The following is an 11476-nucleotide window of genomic DNA, read 5'->3' on the forward strand; positions in this document are numbered from 1 at the left end:
TTGGATGCGATTAAACGCTTGACAGCGCTACTATGATAACGATATTAGCGTACACACGATTAAAATCGCGGTATTGATAATGAATCTTATCGTGGTATTGATATGCAAAATGTTTTGCATATCTATACCACGAGTATTCTTTTTATTTGACATACCATTTATACGCGCATTCACGATATTCTACGTTTTTTTTCTGCCAGTCGATGTTTGTATCATTCATTCAAAGTGATTCTAACGACATTGTCTCTCTCTGCCTTTATCGTTAGAGTTAATTCCTACTTTATTACACGTTAAACTCCAAATTGAGATATTTTCGCAATTCTGAGAAAGAAAAACAAAACTCTGAGTACGTAGCCATCGTACAAGTCGGACTCATTTCTCAAAAATGTTTGTTTTTGGACTTTGTTTTTAAGAACCGTGAGTTTAAATCAGGAAATTTGACTTTTTTACGTTTAAATCTCATAATCGAGCATATTCGGCATAATCTATAAGGCAGCTACTTTGTTTTGCACGATTTGCCTTCAGAATTATTGGGAATTATGCAATCGTACAAGAGAAAATATCAAATTCACTGACCTCTGGGAAAAATAAATGCGATTTTTACTTCCGGGGGCCCAAGCTGAAACGGTCTTCGCGACTCGTAAACGTTTCACGACGTCTAGAATGCTTCTCCCCGTGTCTGTGATTCTTTGTCGGGCCATTTGGTGAGATGAAACCGGAGGTCTACCGCGGAGGCGTCTGGAAAGAGCAAATAAAATCAATCAGTCAGAGTTTTGTCGGCCTGATTTATTGCTCGACGGCCTCTACGAGTGAATGAACGGTCCAAAACATTGGCGGCGTGGGCGAATATCATTCTTGAGATTTCAGCGAGTACGATTTCTAACCAAGAGTTTATAAAAAATACTTCATACGCCTGCAGATTGTATGATATTGATCCTCTCCAGATGTACGGCGAGGGGAAAGCGAAACCCTCAGCAGTCATAATTCAAACCCTCTTGAGATGTTATGATAGAAATGCAATTAACCTTAAATCGCTCTCTTTAATCAAACCAACCTTCATCCAAGAAAACGCGTAGTGTGACATAACCGAAAACTCTGTAATGTGTACTTTAATCATCCACGGATATCAAATCATTAATTATTTAAAAAGAGCACTTATTTTGGATGGCTTTTATATATATCATAATGGCAAAATCCTGTTTATTTCCATATTGATTATTAATTAAATATCAATTAACATGTGCAAAAGGGTTAGGATAAATACTGATGTAATTATGTACCCTTAGCAAAAAAATTGCCATGGTAACCATAACTTTTTTTCTCAAAAAAAAAGAGAGGAAAAAGTATTTAACGTACAAGATTAACAGGCTACAGCTGAGTGATATAATTATGTGTCCTTACAAAACTACATTGAAGTAACAATATGAATATATCGTGTAAATAAAGGGATTTTTTGCGATCTTCGCGATTAGCTCGCAGCGTTAGCTAAAAACCGCGCGTTAGCGAGCTAAGCTAGGCCCTGAAACCATAGCAACGCCAAGGCTATCGTGGAAATAGGGTTAATTTTTAGTTGCGCGTGATGCTGTAAAATCACAGTAAATTAATTCGGGAACTTTTTAAGGCACTTTTATCGAATGACAACGGCATTTGGCCGAGTTTACCACAGTAAAAGTCTCTGTAAACTCGACCTGGACGATCATTATTCGAGGTTTATTCCGACAAAGCCGTTTTATCGACACGTAACGACCAAATAAGCGCGCGTCCGTGATCGCGCGTCCGCGAGAGCTCGGTCCTGCCCCCGGAACGCGCAGCGGACGCGCGCTCATTAAAGCGCTCGCAATCAGCCTCAGCGCGACTCTCTCTCTGTGTTTCTCCCCTCGAGACTTTAAACGACTCTCTGTCGCGGATAAATGGATCTCTCTGTGGTCGTGCTGTTGTCTTTGTGCGGGTTTCTGCGGGGCCAAGGTGAGTTTACCTCAAACACCTCATCACTGCTGCCGAAAAGCGGACCGCGAAGGAAACATGACATAATAACACTCGAGTAACGTCCCTCTGCCTCCGTCTGCGCTTCATAAAACACATTTCGCGCATTTGTTGTCGTTTAAACGCGCCTTGAGAGCAAAATAAGAGAAAAACAGAACAGTGTAAGGCGATATAAACTATTACAGAAAGTCAGCTGGCGCTACGAGGTTTTTAATAAGTACGTTTTTCATTAATACACACCGTATAAATGATTCTGTGAGGGAGCATGTATTTATTTCAGTTAAAATATATTAACTTAACTTACAATGGAGGGTATGGTATAGTAAAGTGTAATATTCCACAGTATAGTATAGTATATGTAGTATTTTATAGTAACTGCAGCCTTTAGTAACTGTTGTTTTGTAAAATAGTGAATATTTTTAAGTTTTAAGTTCTAATTTTTGTAAATAATAGTTAAGTAGTTAATAATAGTTAGTATATAGTACCATAGTACAGTATTAGTTGATTGTATATTGTGTGTGTGTGTGTATATATATATATATATATATATATATATATATATATATATATGTGTGTGTGTGTGTATATATATATATATATATATATATATATATATATATATATATATATATATATATTATTTATTTATATATTTTTATTTTATTTTTTTATTTTGTCTAATAATATTATATTAAAATGCTCTTTAAAACATTCAAAATTATATTTATGTAGTTTATAGTACCATAGTACAGTATTAGTTGATTGTATATTGTGTGTGTGTGTGTGTGTATATATATATATATATATAATATATATATATATATATATATATATATATATATATATATATATATATATATATATATTTTTTTTTAATCTAATAATATTATATTAAAATGTTCTTTAAAACATTCAAAGTTATATTTATGTAGTATATAGTACCATATTACAGTATTAGTTTATTGTATTTTGTGTGTGTGTATATATATATATTTTAAATCTAATAATATTATATTAAAATGTTCTTTAAAACATTCAAAATTACATTTATTTTTTTAAAATTGTGAATAGTATATATTATATACTATAGTGTTACATTAAAATATAATTTACTATATGCTACATTTTATATATCGTAAATATTCTGTTACTATTTACTATAATGTTTTAACATTTTTATTAAAATGTAATTAAATGCACATCATATACATTTAATTATAAATACATGTAATAATGTGCACGTGTGTTCAAATACAGATAAAATAAAAACAAATGTAATTTCTTTTTTCATGGCTTTGCGTAATAAAACCCTAAATGGGTCTCTCGCTGATCTCTTAATGAAAGGCTCGTTCTCGCAGAACTATCATTTAGCCCAGAAGTGTTTTAGTGCGAGTCGCACAGACACGTGTGGCAGAAGAGAACATGAATATTTACATGAGGGGGCGTGGCCTGGCCCGCGGCAGCCAATCAGGCTTTGCTCTGTGGGAAGCGGCCCACAGCTCAAGATGCCCTTTACTGCTAGGCTAGTTATCCTAACCCCACCAGGACTGGTTTAGCGTCTGTATCCGAGCACATACTCGGTCCTCGGGGGATGCATCGCGTTCAAATGCACCGCACAAATGTGGTCGTAATACAGAACAACAAACTGTATTTAACTGGACCGGTTTGCTCGAATAGCATCATGTGGGAAGCTCGAGCCGCCCTAGTGCACCAATGTTGTTCTTAAATCACTTTTAAGAGCGTTTTATCTCAGTTTTATTGGACTTCAAAACAACTATTCTCATTAGCTACTGTACGGCATGGCTATAATAAACCACCAAGTTTTGTTTTTATTTGATATAAATTATTAGTGCTGTCAAACGATTAATCACGTACAAAATAAAAGTTTTGGCTTGCATAATATATTTTATTACGTATATACAGATACACACGCATACTGTATATATTTTGAAAATATTTATATATACACCTACATGTTCATATAATTAAATTAGAAATATATTTAATATATATACACCATGTTTTTCTAAAATATATACATGCACGTGAGTATATATATATATATATATATATATATATATATATATATATATATATATATATGTATATATATAAAGATACACAGCACATATAATGTAAACAAAAACTTATTTTGAATATGATTCATAATTTTACAGAACTAATTTATTGAAAGAAATTAACATTTGCATTTTATTAAATATTTATAAATTTATATGTAATATTTATTCCAAATTAAACGTTTGGATTTGCATTAAATTGTTTTATTTTTAATTTCTTTTAAATGATTTTTTCTTTATTTAATTTTTGCATTTCACTTTATTTCGTTTAACTCAAAGAAATAAAAAATGTTTGCGTCCATGTGGATAAATCGCTGCTTATAAAAGCCATTTGGCATTTCGATTACTGTGAAAACCTGCCGCTAAAGAGTCCAAAAGACTCATCTGCCAAAAATATTTTGGGTTTTGGCGAGATGATGGAAACCGCAGGGAAATTAATGATCTGTTTGATCCAATCGAGTCCGCTTGCGTCAGCTGATGGTTGTTTGGAAATGTTTTTGGACTAGTTTTTATGGCCTTTAATCTCTGGGAGAGAGCCGGGTGTGTTTGACGGAGTCAACAAATTACTTCGTCCGCCAGACGCTAAACATTATTCGGCGTGAGTGGAAAAATGCTTGTGGAAAGAAAACAAACAAAGCAGAGAGAGAGAGAGAGAGGTATTGATTCGGTGACGACATCAAGGAAGCCGACTGGAACAATGGAGCGGTGATTAAAAACAAATAATCAATAGATTAACACACAGACCCTCTGGTCTGGAGGAAACCATCGGGTCTTTAAAGTGGGCGGGGCTTAACCTAGACGCTCATGAATATTAATTCTGCAGTTCTACTTGATTGGCTGAAAGACAGACTTCGGTATGTGGGAGACCAGAGCAGAATAGAAGCAGAATTTTTTAAAAAGGAAAGAAATCCAGGCAGGGTTTGCCTTCCCGCCGAGTGCCCAGGAAGAGTCTTTATTTGTAGCCGCAGGGTTTTGGCCAGTAACTTTTTTTAAGGGCTTTCCAAGCACCCTCAATCCCTAATTAGACAAAGGTCACGCCCCCATCTGATTCAGAGTTCATTAACCCCCGTTTCCTTACGAAGGAACTCTTTAAAGAAACTTTTAACGTCTCGCAAGGTTCGGGTTTGCCAGGATATTCACCAGTCAAAAGGCAGAGATCTTATTTTTCATCAAACTCAAATGTTTAATTGGAAAAAATATAGTGAATATAATTGTTTTAGGCAAAAATCAAATAATCTGACTTGGTATGCACATTATCTATCTATCTTTCTATATATCTATCTATAGATATATATTTATATTTATTATGTATATATCAAATGCACACACGTACAGTATATATTTAGAAAATTCCATGTATTAACGTGCACATATTTATATTATTTATATATTAGATAAACATATTTAATACAAAAACATAGCATGCTTAAATACATATGTGTGTGTTGTTATATACAGATATACAGTACACATATATTATGTAAACAGGACTTTTATTTTGGATGCGATTAATTGCAATTAATCATTTTACAGCATTGACACACACACACAAACATATATATATATATATATCCTTATATCTCTTAACTGATTAAAAGTAATTATTATAATAATTTATCAAATTATGATGGACATATGATATGTTAATGTCTTATGTCAAATCAGATAATCTATATATATATATATATATATATATATATATATATATATATATATATATATATATATATATATATATATATATATTAATCAGATAATCTACAAAAAATATATTATATATATATATATATATATATATATATATATATATAAGACGTTTCAAATGTAATAAATTACATTAATATTTATTTTTAAAGCTATTATGATCAATTATGATCAAGTCTTATGCTCTAATTGTAATAAAATATCGGATCATAATCTATTTTTGACATTTCAGATTCATTTCATGTTTAATATATATATAAAAAAATCTATTTATATTTTCTATCTATACACTTTATATATCTATACAAATTATTATGTATAAATACACTGAAAAAAATTGTGTAGACACAAATTAAAAAATTGTAAAATTGTAATTTTGTTTTTAGTTTTTCATGGCTGTAGGAGATAATAATGGCTGCTGAACGCTCTCCGTTTAACCTCCATTATCCCGTCTTGGACCCTGTTCTCTTATTGTTTTTCCTTGCACGCCATTTGCTGACTATAGAGATGAATCAGCTGGTGAAAACACAGATCGGTGATAATGCAGGAATTCGTCAGACGGGACAAGCCCCGGCAAATCCAACGCTTTAACAGAGAAGTCAGTCGTCAACGCTTCAGATCCGAGCGTAAAAAGCTTTAACCGAAAGCCCGCGCGCAAGCCTCTGATCTGCATGTGTGTGTGTGTGTGTGGGAATCGTCTGGATCGGGTAATGTCTTTCTGGCTTTTTCTCCCTTTCCAGAGACTGCAGATCCCATCTCTCTGGACGACTGCTGTAAGGACGGCAAAGAAAGAGGCCAGGAGTCTCAGGACTGCACCGGCCTGCCGCTCATCTCCGAATCCACCACCTGCAGGTTCGTTCTTCTCCGTCTGAGGTTTCTCTACCAAAAACACTTGGAGGAGAGACAAATCAGTTGAAGCACGCCGCTACGGCGGAAACAACCCTCCCCCCGGTTGATTAATCACTGTACGTTAAGACATTAAATCTCTCGTGAAACGTTATGCTTAAATTAGGCTTTTTATTGCACGACATAAAAAGCATTCGCATAAGCACCGATGTGCATTTCCAAAGCAAAACCAAAAAAAACAAACTCATTTTGAGACATCCAGCTTCGAGAAATGAGCTCCGTAGATGCAAATAAATACGGCGTGATGCAATAAATGCTTAACGCCTAATTAAAATGTTTTCTTGGCTCTGGTTAATAAGTTAATAACAGCCAGCGTTTCAAAATCGAATTGAATTAGAAACATCGACGGTTGGGCACGTCGCGTTTCCACCCCAAATTGAACATCTCCTGAATATTTACGAGCCCGATCCTTCCTCGGGTTTGGAGAAACGCTGGATGTGAATGGGTGCCGTCGGAATGAGAGCCCGATAAAAACGCCACGCCGCCGTCATTCGCCGAACGACTTGAAAAGCCGCGTCTGTGAGGAACAAACGCATTAAAGCGTCTGCAGTTTAACATTTTAACAGATCGAGCGGCGCCTAAAACACCTTCCAACAAAAACGTGGGAGGATTTTGATGCGAGAGGTGGACATTTTTCACCGGAGGAAGCCTTACTATGGACTGCGGACAATAAACAGTGGTTTTAAAAGGGCTTAATAATGACAAAAACGCAGCTTTAAGTCATTAACCCATGCACTGGATTATTGTGATGTTTTTATCGGCTGTTTGGACTGACGGCACCCATTCAATCTGACGGCACCCATTCACTGCAATGCTACATTTTTACGAACGTTATCGCAGAAATGATCTCCATCGGCGTTTTCCCGTTCCTGTGTATTTTAGAGGTGCAACTTCGGCTTGCCGAAAGCGGTTTCGAGGAAGCGTGTGCAAGAGAGATCGTTAAGATCGGTTATCAGTGCCAGTCAAAGCCGATCGAGTCACTCTGGCGAGGAAAAAAAGGCGGCGATGGCTCGGATGTCTTTGGTCCGGGGGCTCGCAGAAACGGGAATATCTCCAGATCCAGGAAATTCCACCGAGGTGAAACTCTAGTCAGACGGAGGGGAGAGAGCGACCCGAATAACAGGAAATCTGCAGATTATTTCAGACACGCCGCAAAAAAAAAAAAAAAAAAGGGGGGAAAAACAAGCGAAAGGAGAAATCTCAGAAGGCTTCTGCCTTAAAAGGCCGTCCGTGGCCGTCGCGGACGGGCTTTCCTGCGAAGATGATTGTGAAAGAGGGTGAAGCAAGAGCGAAAGAGACAAACAGCGATCGTCTTACCGTAAAAACTGGGCTCCGTGCGTCAGCGCTGCGGTCCGGCCTGGAGCTCAACCAAACACACGCTTCTGCTCTCCAACGTCTGTCCTGTGCTTCACCGGCGGCCAGCAAGCAGAAAGCTTTTAGCAAGAGTGAAGTAGAAGGAGCTCTGGGGTCTTGCGCAATCAGAAACCGTCTTTCCTCGGCAACCCGAAGTCCTTACAAACTGGTCCACCGCTGATTACAAACTACGCGGTGAACATTTGCTGTACTGCGGCTCGTCTGATGGCTTTAGGACACAGCTCGGTCATCACATAGCTTTGAATAATTTTAATTATAAGATTATTCCATAATTTTAAGAGAAAATATACTCTATAATAAGAAATGATATGTATAAGACTATATAAAAATAAAAACATCATAATTATTTTGATTATATATTTAAAAAAATAATAATAAAAATAAATAAAAATAAAATATATATATATATATATATATATATATATATATATATATATATATATATATGTGTGTGTGTAGATGTGTAGATATGATCTAAAAATAAAATTCTAAACAATTATATAATTATATGTTAGAATTATCAATTATTTATACTTTTTTTATATAATACTATATATATATATATATATATATATATATATATATATATATATATATTTTTTTTTTTTTTTTTTTTGTAAATTATTTATTTATTTATTTATTTTTTCGATTTTTACATTTTATATATTTGATTAGTGCTGCCAAAACACAAATTTGATTAATCACATTCAAAATAAAAAAATGTTTATAGGAAAGTGTATGTACTGTATATATATATATATATATATATATATATATATATATATATATATATACACACACACACAAACACATTCATGTTTCATTAAAAAGTTATTTATATGTAATATAAAATAATATAATTATTTTCAATATATATATATATATATATATATATATATATATATATATATATATATATATATATATATTTATATTATACTAAAAATAATGAGATAGAAGCAGTTTTCAGAAATTGCTAGTAAATTAAAATCTTTGTTTTTACAGTGTGATTATATAATCTTATTACAAGTACTTTAAGTGCTGATTACAATTCATTTTGTGATCTGATTATGTAATCTTAATCACTTACTGCCCAGCACTGTGCTTTTATTATCTAGCTGATGTTCACATGTAGTCCAGCAGAAACCCCGAGGTTATGGGTCACGTTGTGCTTGACCTCTGTAATGTGTTGATCAACCCTGACCTGTCTGTGCTTGTGTCGTAGGATCGCTCAGGAACAGTGCTGCACTGCGGTCCTTGAAGACAGTGTGTGCACCAAAGGCATCAATATGGCGAAGGACCAGGGCAGCTGCGACGCCTTCTTGACCAGCAGCACGTGTGAAACAAAGACAACTAAGGTGCTGGCTTTATTCACTTTTTTATTATTACATTTATTATTATATTGCAATTTTATTTTTGTGATGTATTACATTGCAATTATATATATATATATATATATATATATATATATATATATATATATATATATATATAATATTAGATTAATATATAGATTAATTATATTTATATTAATTAAATATAATAATTTAAATGTAATACACGTGGTATATAATGCATACACTATTCAACATTTATTAAAAAAATTATATAGATTAACTTTTTAACATTTTTAGTTTTGGTTATAAATTGCTATTTGAAAATATTAAAATGTTATGTAATATTTCTAGCTCTCTATATAGTAATATACTTTACATACACATTATATACTACTTAAATGCATTTTATGATATATACACGTATACATATATTAATAAAAAAATTCAGTTCAATTAAAATGTTATGTATATATATATATATATATATATATATATATATATATATATATATGTGTGTGTGTAACATTTATTATTTTATTGTTATTGTAATTAATTAGTATTATTTGTAATTTATTACATTATTGCATTTTTATATATTTATATATATTTTATATATATACTGTTAGATTAAATATAATATGATTTTATATATATTAAAAAAAAAAAAAAAAAAAAAAAAATATATATATATATATATATATATATATATATTAAAATTGTAGCAGATGTAGTAAAATGTATAATATATATAAATAAATATAATATTATTTTATAAAATAATATAAAACAAATTCATATTGTCTATATATATATATATATATATATATATATATATATATAATTCAAAATATTTACTCTGCTATAAACAATTGTAGAAGATGTAGTAAAGTGTATAATATATAGATATATGTGTGTGTATAATAAATATGTATATTTTATAATAATACCATATACATTAGTGATCATGTCGACTCTTTAAAAGGTCAAATGCAGCCTTAAAAGTCAGCTGACTGTTCGTTTATTAGACAGTATTGTAGCTCGCTTGGGTTAATGGGGCCGAACTGTCTTCATTTTTAACAGCTTATGTATGATTTAATCCTTTAAAACCTATAACAAAGGTCTTTTTGTGAACTGTTTAGCTTGTGAAATGCACTCACTCCGTCTCTCTTCGGCGGCCGCTTGCACAAACACGTCTCGGCGAGACACTCAGATCACGACGGGATGATAAACGCGGCTTTTAAAGCCCAAAGTGTTGTTGGTGTGAAGGGGTTAGTCTCAGCACTGTTTACGTCGAGCAGGAGGGAACTTGCCCACGTTACAGAAGTGCAGCTCGTTTCTGGTAGACGTCCAGCTCCGGTTAAACACACCTGAGTGTGTGTGTGTGTGTGTGTGTGTGTGTGTGTGTGTGAGACACTGCAAGCCTCCAGGTGTCTGCCGTCTTCTAGGAAACATCCATCTTTGGCCGTAAGAGCTCTTAAAAGCACCTGTCAGACGTGTTGCACAACCCATTTGTGGATAATTCACCTAAAAATAGCTGTGTTTCCATCCAAAGATTAGAAAGAAACTATATCTCATAAAAACATACGTGAATAAGGAACCAAAATGTCACTTTCGTGGTAAACTGTGGCACTGAGAGTATAGGAGAGAGCACTGAATGTAGTTATTATACATACTGCATATAATGCACTTATTTATTCACGCATTGTTATTGATTTATTTATTATGCATTTTGGAGCTTGACATACGTTTTGCATTTTCTGTGTAGTTTTTAAGTACAATTTGTAAACGTTCTTTAATCAGCATACTTTCACTTGAGGAGCAGAATAACCTTTGAGCACGAAAAAATACTGACAAAAAAAGACTTTTTCTGATTCTACAAGACATCGCAGGTTTTTAGGTTATTACACAAAAATATAATAAATACATAATTCGCTTAAAAATAAAGATCTAAAATAATGAAATATATTTATTGTAGTATATTTGTAATATTAAACAGACCAACAATATTTGTGTTTAAGTGATCCCTGTTTTTACATCAGTCTTAATGTCTTTAAACTTATTAAAAATAAATTTATATATATATATATATATATA

General features: G+C 32.9%; 1 protein-coding gene across 3 annotated transcripts in view; it reads left to right on the plus strand.

Moving 5' to 3' along the window:
- The first annotated feature begins 1801 nt into the window (after positions 1–1801).
- fbln1 (fibulin 1) overlaps positions 1802–11476 on the plus strand; it is a 45318-nt gene continuing 35643 nt past the window's right edge. For 2 of the 3 annotated variants that reach the window (XM_043228241.1, XM_043228242.1), the window contains exons 1-3: positions 1802–1965; positions 6506–6617; positions 9271–9403. In XM_043228241.1, coding sequence (XP_043084176.1) covers positions 1911–1965; positions 6506–6617; positions 9271–9403 — 300 coding nt within the window. In that variant the 5' untranslated portion in view covers positions 1802–1910. The remainder of the gene's footprint in view (positions 1966–6505; positions 6618–9270; positions 9404–11476) is intronic. The other variant, XM_043228240.1, reaches the window with a different exon arrangement.

This window comes from Puntigrus tetrazona, chromosome 25 (assembly GCF_018831695.1).
Source record: "Puntigrus tetrazona isolate hp1 chromosome 25, ASM1883169v1, whole genome shotgun sequence".
Classification (NCBI taxonomy): domain Eukaryota; kingdom Metazoa; phylum Chordata; class Actinopteri; order Cypriniformes; family Cyprinidae; genus Puntigrus; species Puntigrus tetrazona.